This window comes from Vanacampus margaritifer, chromosome 9, assembly GCF_051991255.1.
Source record: "Vanacampus margaritifer isolate UIUO_Vmar chromosome 9, RoL_Vmar_1.0, whole genome shotgun sequence".
NCBI classification, from domain to species: Eukaryota; Metazoa; Chordata; class Actinopteri; order Syngnathiformes; family Syngnathidae; genus Vanacampus; species Vanacampus margaritifer.
In genome coordinates this window covers 15127770-15142161 of record NC_135440.1, presented here as the reverse complement: position 1 = coordinate 15142161, position 14392 = coordinate 15127770, and the positions used below count along the sequence as shown (strand labels likewise).

Sequence of the window (14392 nt, the reverse complement as noted above, 5' to 3'; positions counted from 1 at the left end):
CGTCCTCTGTAGAAGTGATGCCTTTTCAAAGTTCAGGTTCACAAAAACCCACTTAAGGCATTCTTGCCGATTCTCGTGTGAAACTCCCGAATTTCAACCCTGCAATGGTTCCCGATCCCGAGCAATAATTTCTCCAGTTAATCTCAAAATTTTACAGTGAAATAAACCGTTTACATTGTGAGGAATTTTGGACATCTTGGTATCTGGCAACACACCGCCAACATGGTGATAAGTAGTGATGGCAAAATGAAGCTTCATGAAGCATTTGCGATACTTTTTGACTCCTCTAGATGGTGGTCTTGGTTTAAAGATAAAGGCAAGTGCAATACAAATTTATTACATTTGCATTGCATCTTTGAATCATGAGTGCCATCTTGAGGAGTCTTCATGAGCATAGCCCTAGCTGGAGTTGACACGTTTGTCATTGAGGTTTCTTGGTTAAGTTCTTTCTTTAAAACCATCTGCATCCAGCCCTGCTCTCTGTTACTTTTTATATCTTTGAAAGACTTTGTTTTTCAGTTCCCATGTCCTGTATGCTTTCGGGTCCGAATTCCGCTCATCACCTGACACATTATCTTATTATGCAGTACATTTATAGTAGACAAACAACACGTACAGTATGTATTAGGTTTAAATGTTTTACTTTTGAATCAACATTTGTTTTAAATTAGATTTAAAATACATTGGGTATGGGCACCTTGCTTGCTGCCTGCCCATGCTTTCAATAAAAGTATAAATATATATTACTAATAAGCCATGGTTTCTATCCGTCAGCCCTTCTTTCGGATGTCAATGTTGCAAATGATATTATGTGATCGATGTAACCTGTCATAATGTGTCCGAAAGGAAAAAATTAATAAAACAAACAAAGCCACTCACTTTTGACTTAAGAGTGAATTTGTCAGCGGATGAAACAGGCTGCAAATGTTATACCAATGCATGTGCTTTTTTTTTTTAAGTGAAGAGGAGGATGGATGGGTGTGGTCTACCCGAATGCTAAAACACTCCTTCTAGAAGAAGATGAAGATGACTACATAAAGGTGAAACACATCCAAAAGTCACTTGCTTGCCATCACGCATCATGCATCACCTGCTGCTACCACTTGGGATTTTACTCCTTCCTAAAGGCAAGGTTTTTTTTGTGCATGTAAATAATAGATTCAACTCATCACAAAAATGAATGGAATAGTGTGATTTTCTGTCTTTCCCAGCCTCCACATTGAAGTGTTATGAGTGTGCATCGGAAATCTCAGCCAATTGCAGCGGCAAAATAAAAGAATGCTCTCCATGGCAGACTCACTGTAGTGCATTCAGACTAAAAATATATTCAGGTACAGTATGTTACTATTATTACCGAGCATGTGTGTCATGCAGTTGTGGGCCAGCATGTTGTCGCTTGAATTTGATTAAACCCCAACGGCTTGCGCAATTTGCTATAGACGAGACCGTTTTTATCGACATCGGTGGGAAAAATTGCAGCTTTCCTGAACACTGTGCCCAAGACGCAGTCAATTATGGGAAAAAATGCATGTGTAATAGAACATAGCCAGCCTCTTCCTTTAGCATGCGAATATGAGATTACAACTTTTTTTCAACAGAAGAAGATGGATGGGAGTAGTCTAAGGATGAAACACTACTTCTGGAAGAAAATGACTACATAAAAGTATAAACGATCCAATGAAAAGTCACTTGCTTGCCATCAACACACAATGCATCACCTGCTGCTATTCCTTGGGATTTTACTCCTTCCTAAAGGCAAGTTTATTTGTGTGTTTGGCTTAATATGTTCAACTTTTTACTATAACTAATGTCATATTGTGATTTTTACCCCTGTGATTTCCAGCCTACACACTGAAGTGTTACGAGTGTGCAGCGGGAAGCTCAGGCACCTGCATCGACACGACAAAAGAGTGCCCTCCACTGGCGACTCAGTGTAGTGCACTCAGAATAATTATGTATTCAGGTACATCCATCCATCCATTTTCTGAACCGCTTATCCTCAGTATATGTATTTAATCTAAATGTATTACTCATGTTTTTGTCATATTGTTAGATAAATTGATTCTGAACAGCTCCAGATGGTCGTCATAACACGGTCGTGTGCTGTTATAGTCTTCTTGGTTGCTTCTACGCTCTTGTCAAAAAGGGACAAACCCAAATGTTGTTGTAACGCAAGAATTCAACAATTCGAGAACAAGCGAAATCCTTTTTCAGCTATTGTTAGACGCAGCCATTTTTGTTTTGTTTTTTAAGGGACCATCTATTGAATTTTAATATCCATTTAGTTAATTCAATAGACATAGGGACTCACACATAGACACGCACATAATAGTGTAAATTAGCACAGTGAAGAAAGGGGATACAAATTGGCAGAATTCTCACTTTATTCTGTGTCTTGTCCTTTACGCCAGTGGTCCCCAACCTTTTCTGTAGCACTGACCGGTTTAATGTCTGACAATAATTTCACGGCCCAATCTAAAGGTTTAGCTGATAAAGACAATATAAAATATCAAGAAAAAAACTGTGGTATTTTCTCTATAATAATAATGAACGTAAATCTACTGTGTAGTCATGTGCAACTTTATTAAGGGTGTCCGTAACGTCGCACTAACAACAGAGTTGTCAAGTAAGACGGATGTAACAGACAGAATCCGGCCACTTTTCAAAATAAAACATCATTTTCGAAAAAAATAAAATAATGCAATTTTTTTTCTTTCGGTAACAAATGACTCACGGCCCGGTGATTGGGGACCACTGCTTTACGCTTTTGTTATAGACATCATCATCATCATCATCATCATCATCATCATCATCATCATCATCATCATCATCATCATCATCATCATCATCATAAGCAACCAGATCAGGGTATAACCCGCCAACTGCCCGAAGCCAGCACCCCGCGACCCTTGAGAGGAATAAGCGGTTCTGAAAACGGATGTATAATAACAACAATAATAATAATAATAATAAGTAAATAAATCCCAAATAAAAACAGCCTGCAAATCTATATAAAGTGAAGAACAGGATGGGTGGGAGTGGTCTAACGGTAAAACACTCCTTCCAGAAAAAGATGACAATACAAAGCGGAAACGCATCCAAGAGTCACCAGATTGCCATCACACGCCATGCATCACTTGCTGCTCCTCGCTGGGATTTTACTCCTTCCTAAAGGTACGTTTGTGTGTGCGTGTGTGTGTGTGTGTGTGTGTGTGTGTGTGTGTGTGTGTGCGTGTGCGTGCGTGTGTGTGTGTGCGTGTGTGTGTGTGTGTGTTTGTATGCGTTCAAAATAATTAATAGCTTCAACTTACTAAAGTGAATGTATTGTGATGGTCTGTGTTTTCCAGCCTACACGCTCAAGTGTTACAAGTGTCAAGCGGAAGGTGCAGTCAACTGCGTGGACAGCATACAAGAATGCGGTGTCTTGGATACTCACTGTGGTGCAGTCAGAATGAAATTGTATGCAGGTAGAGTATATTAATATATACCGAGCATGTGTGACTTTGATTGAGATCTTGTGGTGAATGTATTTTTTTTTTATAGATGAGTCTGTTATTTCAAACCGCTATGAAAAAAGCTGCACCCCCGCGGAAGTTTGTGTACAAGGCTCGATCAATTTTGGAGTGTCCAGGACTGCCATCAGCAGCCAGTGTTGCACCACGGACCTGTGCAACAACGCTCCTGCACCCGGTAACGCATTTTTTGCCTTAGTAAAATCAAATGCAACACACAAATTAAATGGCAGATTGGTCAATTGTCTTTGTTAATCAAAAGAGAAATGAAAATTGAGTTGGAGAGCTTTTTCAGAATTGTGCAATTCTGAATCAAGCGTCAGGTGTTGGTCCGAGCTGGTATTGTTGTTCTGCACTCACCACCAAAGTCATTTTCAATGGACTGGAGTCAGGCGAGTAAACAGTGACTCATAGTACAAGTAAATGATTTAATCTTACAGACACCAGCATGGCCAAGCCCAATGGTAGAAAATGCTACACCTGCAATGAGCTACAGTGCGATGCCACTCTGGAATGTCTCGCTGACGAGGACCGCTGCCTCTCAGCGAGAGGTAACCGTCCTGCAAAAATCTCTTTCTCTTTGAAAACATTACACACGGATGGCCTCTAACATGACTTTGCTTCTCAGTGGAAATCGGGAGCAAAAAGGTCAATTTGAAGGGCTGTGCCTCTGAGCAAATGTGCGCCAGTGCGAATCTGGGACGCTCCATTGGAAGTCGCCAAACCATCGTTGAAGTCGGCTGCTGTGACGGCAATTTTTGCAACAGCGGCAGCAGACCAGCAGTTGGCCTCCTGATCTTGGTAGCACCACTGCTCTCTGTCATGATGTGGCCTTGACACACAGGCCAGTTCTGAGTGCAACTTGTCCTGACAAACTGCTGTATCATCCTTGCAGCCAAGTTTCACTTTTTCACTTAGGGGTGTACTCACTTTTGTTGCCAACCGTTCATTTTGAGTAAATTGCAAACTAACTGTTTATTGTATCCGCTGTATTAGCAAAGTCTGCTGTCTAAGGAATCAAGGAGATGCATTGTCATATACACACCAAGAAACAAAGTTCACTTTGTGCAATGAAATTCTTTTGCTTGCTTACCTCACTAATTAAAGAAGGTGATGATTTTTTTTAACGAAAATGTGAGTGGTGTACTCACTGTTATGTGATACTGTTTGTACAGCAGTAAGCATAACACAGAATGCAGATAATTAAAGTGAAAATGTGAAAATATGTTTCCCGACTGGCTTTTGCTCTTGACTACTCTATTACAAAGGGTTATAACTCTTTATAATTGTAATACCACACTTTTTTCTCCTCTGCATGACACAATGCTTCTTTGTAAACAATGACTTTGAACACTTGTAAAGTAGACAATTAGGTGCTTGCGAAATGTGGAAATTATTTGTTGCAATCTAGTTAATAATTTACAATCATAAAACATAACCCTAGTCAAGTGGCAGTTTATGGCATGTGCATTTTGTGCTGGGAAGTTGGTAGCATGGCCAATAAATATTAATCAATTAATGATGAATAAATAGATAAAAGATGAAGATAAGGAAAATGATTTTCAACTGTGTAATGCGTGACACGTCAACCATTTGCATTCATTTGACGAATTGCGCCCCTTTGTGGAATCGTCCTCAGTAGAAGTGATGCCTTTTCAAAGTTCAGGTTCACAAAAACCCACTTAAGGCATTCTTGCCGATTCTCGTGTGAAACTCCCGAATTTCAACCCTGCAATGGTTCCCGATCCCGAGCAATCATTTCTCCAGTTAATCTCAAGATTTTACAGTGAAATAAACCGTTTACATTGTGAGGAATATTGGACACAGTATCTGGCAACACACCGCCAACATGGTGATAAGGCCAATTTCAAAATAAACCTGACTGACCAAGGCCTGGGAACGATTTTATTTTGAAGTTGTTGCTGGCAGCATGTCGCGGCCGAACGGCTAACTTTGTCCTGAAATCACAAATGAAGGGCACTAAAAAAACGACTTCATTACACTGACATAGTATGACGCTTGTTGCTAGCGTTTAGCGGCGGCTAACAGCGCTAGCAGCTAACAAGAATCATCGGGTTACGTTTCAAAGTTATCTTATCAATCATTTGATTGATACATTAAACCTACTCAGTAGACGCCTGAGTTGTCCTAATCTACACTTTTCTGCTTTTAATATTCAATTATCAATGATATTCCGTGTTTCACCCCTTTATATACAGTATTAGATTTTTAATTCTAGTTGGTAGTTGATACAGTTCAAATTGGTAGCATATTGGTCACATTACTGTTTTAATATTATTGCTAAAAAAAATTAGCATTCCCACATTCCATCTTAAACAGCAGCTTACTGCTTTTTTTCCCCCCATCTGCTTAGCAAAATTTAATTGTACTGTATCTAATCTTTACTGTATGTGAATTAGAAAGAAACATTATGTTGTGACTCTGCTTTTAGTTGGGTCACATGTGATATTTTCAGTTGCTATGCAGTTGCTACAGTGCTGTATATGCCATCCTGTCATATTGGCCTTTATTTTGTCATATAAAATTGAGCATAGCCCTAGCTGGAGTTGACACGTTTGTCATCGAGGTTTCTTGGTTAAGTTCTTTCTTTAAAACCATCTGCATCCAGCCCTGCTCTCTGTTACTTTTTATATCTTTGAAAGACTTTGTTTTTCAGTTCCCATGTCCTGTATGCTTTCGGGTCCGAATTCCACTCATCACCTGACACATTATCTTACTATGCAGTACATTTATTGTAGACAAACAACACGTACAGTATGTATTAGGTTTAAATTTTTTACTTTTGAAACATCATTTGTTTTAAATTAGATTTAAAATACATTGGGTATGGGCACCTTGCTTGCTGCCTGTCCATGCTTTCAATGAAAGTATAAATATATATTACTAATAAGCCATGGTTTCTATCCGTCAGCCCTTCTTTCGGATGTCAATGTTGCAAATGATATTATGTGATCGATGTAACCTGTCATAATGTGTCCGAAAGGAAAAAATTAATAAAACAAACAAAGTCACTCACTTTTGACATAAAGAGTGAATTTGTCAGCGGATGAAACAGGCTGCAAATGTTATGCCAATGCATGTGCTTTTTTTTTTTAAGTGAAGAGGAGGATGGATGGGTGTGGTCTACCCGAATGCTAAAACACTCCTTCTAGAAGAAGATGAAGATGACTACATAAAGGTGAAACACATCCAAAAGTCACTTGCTTGCCATCACGCATCATGCATCACCTGCTGCTACCACTTGGGATTTTACTCCTTCCTAAAGGCAAGGTTTTTTTTTGTGCATGTAAATAATAGATTCAACTCATCACTAAAATGAATGGAATAGTGTGATTTTCTGTCTTTCCCAGCCTCCACATTGAAGTGTTATGAGTGTGCATCGGAAATCTCAGCCAATTGCAGCGGCAAAATAAAAGAATGCGCTCCATGACAGACTCACTGTAGTGCATTCAGACTAAAAATATATTCAGGTACAGTATGTTACTATTATTACCGAGCATGTGTGTCATGCAGTTGTGGGCCAGCATGTTGTCGCTTGAATTTGATTAAACCCCAACGGCTTGCGCAATTTGCTATAGACGAGTCAGTTTTTATCGACATCGGTGGGAAAAATTGCAGCTTTCCTGAACACTGTGCCCAAGACGCAGTCAATTATGGGAAAAAATGCATGTGTAATAGAGCATAGCCAACCTCTTCCTTTAGCATGCGAATATGAAATTTCAACTTTTTTTCAAGAGAAGAAGATGGATGGGAGTGGTCTAAGGATGAAACACTCCTTCTGGAAGAAGATGACTACATAAAAGTATAAACGATCCAATGAAAAGTCACTTACTTGCCATCAACACACAATGCATCACCTGCTGCTATTCCTTGGGATTTTACTCCTTCCTAAAGGCAAGTTTATTTGTGTGTTTGGCTTAATATGTTCAACTTTTTACTATAACTAATGTCATATTGTGATTTTTCCCCCTGTGATTTCCAGCCTACACACTGAAGTGTTATGAGTGTGCAGCGGGAAGCTCAGGCACCTGCATCGACACGACAAAAGAGTGCCCTCCACTGGCGACTCGGTGTAGTGCACTCAGAATAATTATGTATTCAGGTACATCCATCCATCCATTTTCTGAACCGCTTATCCTCAGTATATGTATTTAATCTAAATGTATTACTCATGTTTTTGTCATATTGTTAGATAAATTGATTCTGAACAGCTCCAGATGGTCGTCATAACACGGTCGTGTGCTGTTATAGTCTTCTTGGTTGCTTCTACGCTCTTGTCAAAAAGGGACAAACCCAAATGTTGTTGTAACGCAAGAATTCAACAATTCGAGAACAAGCGAAATCCTTTTTCAGCTATTGTTAGACGCAGCCATTTTTGTTTTGTTTTTTAAGGGACCATCTATTGAATTTTAATATCCATTTAGTTAATTCAGTAGACATAGGGACTCACACATAGACACGCACATAATAGTGTAAATTAGCACAGTGAAGAAAGGGGATACAAATTGGCAGAATTCTCACTTTATTCTGTGTCTTGTCCTTTACGCCAGTGGTCCCCAACCTTTTCTGTAGCACTGACCGGTTTAATGTCTGACAATAATTTCACGGCCCAATCTAAAGGTTTAGCTGATAAAGACAATATAAAATATCAAGAAAAAAACTGTGGTATTTTCTCTATAATAATAATGAACGTAAATCTACTGTGTAGTCATGTGCAACTTTATTAAGGGTGTCCGTAACGTCGCACTAACAACAGAGTTGTCAAGTGAGACGGATGTAACAGACAGAATCCGGCCACTTTTCAAAATAAAACATCATTTTCGAAAAAAATAAAATAATGCAATTTTTTTTCTTTCGGTAACAAATGACTCACGGCCCGGTGATTGGGGACCACTGCTTTACGCTTTTGTTATAGACATCATCATCATCATCATCATCATCATCATCATCATCATCATCATCATCATCATCATCATCATCATCATAAGCAACCAGATCAGGGTATAACCCGCCAACTGCCCGAAGCCAGCACCCCGCGACCCTTGAGAGGAATAAGCGGTTCTGAAAACGGATGTATAATAACAACAATAATAATAATAATAATAAGTAAATAAATCCCAAATAAAAACAGCCTGCAAATCTATATAAAGTGAAGAACAGGATGGGTGGGAGTGGTCTAACGGTAAAACACTCCTTCCAGAAAAAGATGACAATACAAAGCGGAAACGCATCCAAAAGTCACCAGATTGCCATCACACGCCATGCATCACTTGCTGCTCCTCGCTGGGATTTTACTCCTTCCTAAAGGTACGTTTGTGTGTGCGTGTGTGTGTGTGTGCGTGTGTGTGTGTGTGTGTGTGTGTGTGTGTGTGTGTGTGTGTGTGTGCGTGCGTGTGCGTGCGTGTGTGTGTGTGTGTGTGTTTGTATGCGTTCAAAATAATTAATAGCTTCAACTTACTAAAGTGAATGTATTGTGATGGTCTGTGTTTTCCAGCCTACACGCTCAAGTGTTACAAGTGTCAAGCGGAAGGTGCAGTCAACTGCGTGGACAGCATACAAGAATGCGGTGTCTTGGATACTCACTGTGGTGCAGTCAGAATGAAATTGTATGCAGGTAGAGTATATTAATATATACCGAGGATGTGTGACTTTGATTGAGCTCTTGTGGTGAATGTAATTTTTTTTTATAGGTGAGTCCGTTCTTTCAAACTACTATGAAAAAAGCTGCAACCCCGCGGAAGTTTGTGTACAAGGCTCGATCAATTTTGGAGTGACCAGGTCTGTCTTTACCAGCCAGTGTTGCACCACGGACCTGTGCAACAACGCTCCTGCACCCGGTAACGCATTTTTTGCCTTAGTAAAATCAAATGTAACACACAAATTAAATGGCACATTGGCCAATGTGCTTTGTTAATCAAAAGAGAAATGAAAATTGAGTTGGAGAGCTTTTTCAGAATTGTGCAATTCTGAATCAAGCGTCAGGTGTTGGTCCGAGCTGGTATTGTTGTTCTGCACTCACCACCAAAGTCATTTTCAATGGACTGGAGTCAGGCGAGTAAACAGTGACTCATAGTACAAGTAAATGATTTAATCTTACAGACACCAGCATGGCCAAGCCCAATGGTAGAAAATGCTACACCTGCAATGAGCTACAGTGCGATGCCACTCTGGAATGTCTCGCTGACGAGGACCGCTGCCTCTCAGCGAGAGGTAACCGTCCTGCAAAAATCTCTTTCTCTTTGAAAACATTACACACGGATGGCCTCTAACATGACTTTGCTTCTCAGTGGAAATCGGGAGCAAAAAGGTCAATTTGAAGGGCTGTGCCTCTGAGCAAATGTGCGCCAGTGCGAATCTGGGACGCTCCATTGGAAGTCGCCAAACCATCGTTGAAGTCGGCTGCTGTGACGGCAATTTTTGCAACAGCGGCAGCAGACCAGCAGTTGGCCTCCTGCTCTTGGTAGCACCACTGCTCTCTGTCATGATGTGGCCTTGACACACAGGCCAGTTCTGAGTGCAACTTGTCCTGACAAACTGCTGTATCATCCTTGCAGCCAAGTTTCACTTTTTCACTTAGGGGGGTACTCACTTTTGTTGCCAACCGTTCATTTTGAGTAAATTGCAAACTAACTGTTTATTGTATCCGCTGTATTAGCAAAGTCTGCTGTCTAAGGAATCAAGGAGATGCATTGTCATATACACACCAAGAAACAAAGTTCACTTTGTGCAATGAAATTCTTTTGCTTGCTTACCTCACTAATTAAAGAAGGTGATGATTTTTTTTAACGAAAATGTGAGTGGTGTACTCACTGTTATGTGATACTGTTTGTACAGCAGTAAGCATAACACAGAATGCAGATAATTAAAGTGAAAATGTGAAAATATGTTTCCCGACTGGCTTTTGCTCTTGACTACTCTATTACAAAGGGTTATAACTCTTTATAATTGTAATACCACACTTTTTTCTCCTCTGCATGACACAATGCTTCTTTGTAAACAATGACTTTGAACACTTGTAAAGTAGACAATTAGGTGCTTGCGAAATGTGGAAATTATTTGTTGCAATCTAGTTAATAATTTACAATCATAAAACATAACCCTAGTCAAGTGGCAGTTTATGGCATGTGCATTTTGTGCTGGGAAGTTGGTAGCATGGCCAATAAATATTAATCAATTAATGATGAATAAATAGATAAAAGATGAAGATAAGGAAAATGATTTTCAACTGTGTAATGCGTGACACGTCAACCATTTGCATTCATTTGACGAATTGCGCCCCTTTGTGGAATCGTCCTCTGTAGAAGTGATGCCTTTTCAAAGTTCAGGTTCACAAAAACCCACTTAAGGCATTCTTGCCGATTCTCGTGTGAAACTCCCGAATTTCAACCCTGCAATGGTTCCCGATCCCGAGCAATCATTTCTCCAGTTAATCTCAAGATTTTACAGTGAAATAAACCGTTTACATTGTGAGGAATTTTGGACACAGTATCTGGCAACACACCACCAACATGGTGATAAGTAGTGATGGCAAAATGAAGCTTCATGAAGCATTTGCGATACTTTTTGACTCCTCTAGATGGTGCTCTTGGTTTAAAGATAAAGGCAAGTGCAATACAAATTTATTACATTTGCATTGCATCTTTGAATCATGAGTGCCATCTTGAGGAGTCTTCATGAGCATAGCCCTAGCTGGAGTTGACACGTTTGTCATCGAGGTTTCTTGGTTAAGTTCTTTCTTTAAAACCATCTGCATCCAGCCCTGCTCTCTGTTACTTTTTATATCTTTGAAAGACTTTGCTTTTCAGTTCCCATGTCCTGTATGCTTTCGGGTCCGAATTCCGCTCATCACCTGACACATTATCTTATTATGGAGTACATTTATAGTAGACAAACAACACGTACAGTATGTATTAGGTTTAAATGTTTTACTTTTGAATCAATATTTGTTTTAAATTAGATTTAAAATACATTGGGTGTGGGCACCTTGCTTGCTGCCTGTCCATGCTTTCAATGAAAGTATAAATATATATTACTAATAAGCCATGGTTTCTATCCGTCAGCCCTTCTTTCGGATGTCAATGTTGCAAATGATATTATGTGATCGATGTAACCTGTCATAATGTGTCCGAAAGGAAAAAATTAATAAAACAAACAAAGTCACTCACTTTTGACATAAAGAGTGAATTTGTCAGCGGATGAAACAGGCTGCAAATGTTATGCCAATGCATGTGCTTTTTTTTTTTTAAGTGAAGAGGAGGATGGATGGGTGTGGTCTACCCGAATGCTAAAACACTCCTTCTAGAAGAAGATGAAGATGACTACATAAAGGTGAAACACATCCAAAAGTCACTTGCTTGCCATCACGCATCATGCATCACCTGCTGCTACCACTTGGGATTTTACTCCTTCCTAAAGGCAAGGTTTTTTTTTGTGCATGTAAATAATAGATTCAACTCATCACTAAAATGAATGGAATATTGTGATTTTCTGTCTTTCCCAGCCTCCACATTGAAGTGTTATGAGTGTGCATCGGAAATCTCAGCCAATTGCAGCGGCAAAATAAAAGAATGCGCTCCATGGCAGACGCACTGTAGTGCATTCAGACTAAAAATATATTCAGGTACAGTATGTTACTATTATTACCGAGCATGTGTGTCATGCAGTTGTGGGCCAGCATGTTGTCGCTTGAATTTGATTAAACCCCAACGGCTTGCGCAATTTGCTATAGACGAGACCGTTTTTATCGACATCGGTGGGAAAAATTGCAGCTTTCCTGAACACTGTGCCCAAGACGCAGTCAATTATGGAGGGTCCAAAATCATCATCACAAACCAGTGTTGCGCCACCAACCTGTGCAACAGCCTTTCTGCGCGAGGTAACACTTTTCATTTTTTTATTAGATTTTTTTTGCTTGAGTAAAATGTAGCATGAATCAGATGTCGGATTGGCCAAACAGCTGTGTTAACGAGAAGGGAAATGAAAACTGAACGGAGAGCCTTTTTCAGAATTCTGCAATGAAACAAGTCTCAAGTATTCAGATTATTCACTCAGCTGCCCTCACCAACCGTGTCCTTTCAATTGTGGGGTAAAAAAAAAAAAAAGTTGACATAACTCATAAACTGTTCAGGATGGACCTAAAATACACAATCACTTTTACAGATGAATTTTTCAACAGACCAAACTTTCGGTACTTTTTGCTTACCCTGCTGTTAGTTAACAAGCATGAATGAAAACTGACCACCACATCTCTTGGTTCCATTACAATTGGTATTTAAAGAGTTATGCAGTTCATATAGGCCTTTATTCTGTCATACAGAATTGAACATGGTCTTTGCCGGAGTTACTGAATGACACTTTTGTCAGTACGTTGAGGTTTCTTCGTCAAGTCCTCTTTGAGGTTTCTCTGTGTCCAACTCCAACCCGCTCAAGTTTCTTTGTCAAGGCTTTGCTGTTGTTATTTTGGATTTCTCTGTTGTTACTTTGTATTTTTGTCGATAATGACGTTTTTTTTTTTTTTTACTTCTTTGCTTCTTTGCCTGCTTTTGGGTCCAAATTCCGCACCTCAAGTGACTCTATTTTTTATTTCTATACTTTTCTTTTAAAAAAAATAATCTTTAACTCTTTTGTTTGTACATGCTTTTAAGCGTTGTACTTTTCATTATGAGAAGCTCATTTTTGCATGAAATGCGCAAAATAAATAAAGCTGGGCTTTCCTTTTCCTTATTAGAGAACAGCAAGTTAAACTACTGAAACAGGAAATGCAACAAAATGATTTTATCTTCCAGACTACAGCAAGGCCAGGCCAAGTGGTCGAAAATGCTTCACCTGCAATGGGCTACAGTGCAATGCCACTTTGGAATGTGAAGGCAACCAGTACCACTGCTTCTCAATGACAGGTAAACCAGACTGCAAAGTTCTGTTTTGTTGGATGCCCGCAAGCATGACTTTTGTTTCTCAGAGGACATCAAAGGTCAAAAGACAACCAGGACCAGGAAGGGCTGTGCCACTAAACGCACGTGCACCAACGCGTAACAACTTAAAGGCATCATTGGCCAAATCAGCTGCTGTGAGGGCGACTACTGCAACAGCAGCAGCAGACCAAGAGCTGGCTTCCTTCTCTTGGTAGCGCCACTGCTTTCTTTGATTATGTGGCCATGACACACAGGCCAGTTCTGTTAAACTGCTGTATAGTCTTCACTACTATACTGCAGCTCAGTTTCAGGGTGTTGCCTTCTTATAGCCCAGGCCATCTTTATGAGCAACATTTTTTCTTTTAATTTCCAGAGATTTTTGATGATTCATTTATTTTTTGCCACGAGATGCCATATTTAGCTTCTAGTGATCGGTATGATTAGAGCATCACTTAGGGGTGTGGTCACTTTTGTTGTCAGCAGTTTACACATTAATGACTATGTGTTGAGTCATTTTGAGGGGGAAGTGTCATTTCTTCAGCTCAGCTATAGTAGAATAAAATAAAACAAAAGTATTTTACGAAAATGTGAGTGATGTACTCACTATAATGAGATCAAGATCACTTTCCTTTCTTTTCTTTGGTCCTTCTTCGGGTCTCTTGACGGCCTCACGGCTCTGGCTGGGTTCTGAAGTGTTCGGTTTAGGTGAACGGTATGGGATTTTTAATAGGTTTTAGGTGAACTCATGAATACACACCCACACGCAAATGCACATACACATACTCATCCACATACAAAATTTGTTAAAAAAAAAATTTTTAATCATTAAAAAAAGAGAGAGCAATGATGATGACATGTCAAATCGGTAAAATCACCGAATGAACATACTGAGCTCTCCAGAAAAAAAAGAAGAAAAAATGTAAAAAAAAAATAATGAGATCAAGTTTG

The 14392-nt window shown here is 39.5% G+C and overlaps 3 protein-coding genes across 3 annotated transcripts; all 3 read left to right on the top strand.

Annotated features, from left to right (window-relative positions):
- The first annotated feature begins 3091 nt into the window (after positions 1-3091).
- LOC144058394 (urokinase plasminogen activator surface receptor-like) lies at positions 3092-4735 on the top strand. Its single transcript, XM_077576838.1, has 5 exons — positions 3092-3174; positions 3348-3467; positions 3544-3690; positions 3953-4063; positions 4141-4735. The coding sequence occupies exons 1-5, from the start codon at positions 3129-3131 to the stop codon at positions 4347-4349; spliced, it is 633 nt and encodes a 210-aa protein (XP_077432964.1). The 5' UTR covers positions 3092-3128; the 3' UTR covers positions 4350-4735.
- A 3979-nt stretch (positions 4736-8714) lies between these two features.
- Positions 8715-10415, top strand: LOC144058395 (urokinase plasminogen activator surface receptor-like). Its single transcript, XM_077576839.1, has 5 exons — positions 8715-8840; positions 9028-9147; positions 9224-9370; positions 9633-9743; positions 9821-10415. Exons 1-5 carry the CDS (start codon positions 8795-8797, stop codon positions 10027-10029), a joined length of 633 nt encoding a protein of 210 aa, XP_077432965.1. The 5' UTR covers positions 8715-8794; the 3' UTR covers positions 10030-10415.
- A 1587-nt stretch (positions 10416-12002) lies between these two features.
- Positions 12003-14221, top strand: LOC144057739 (uncharacterized). Its single transcript, XM_077575609.1, has 4 exons — positions 12003-12153; positions 12262-12408; positions 13319-13429; positions 13492-14221. Exons 1-4 carry the CDS (start codon positions 12003-12005, stop codon positions 13563-13565), a joined length of 483 nt encoding a protein of 160 aa, XP_077431735.1. The 3' UTR covers positions 13566-14221.
- Positions 14222-14392: the final 171 nt, after the last annotated feature.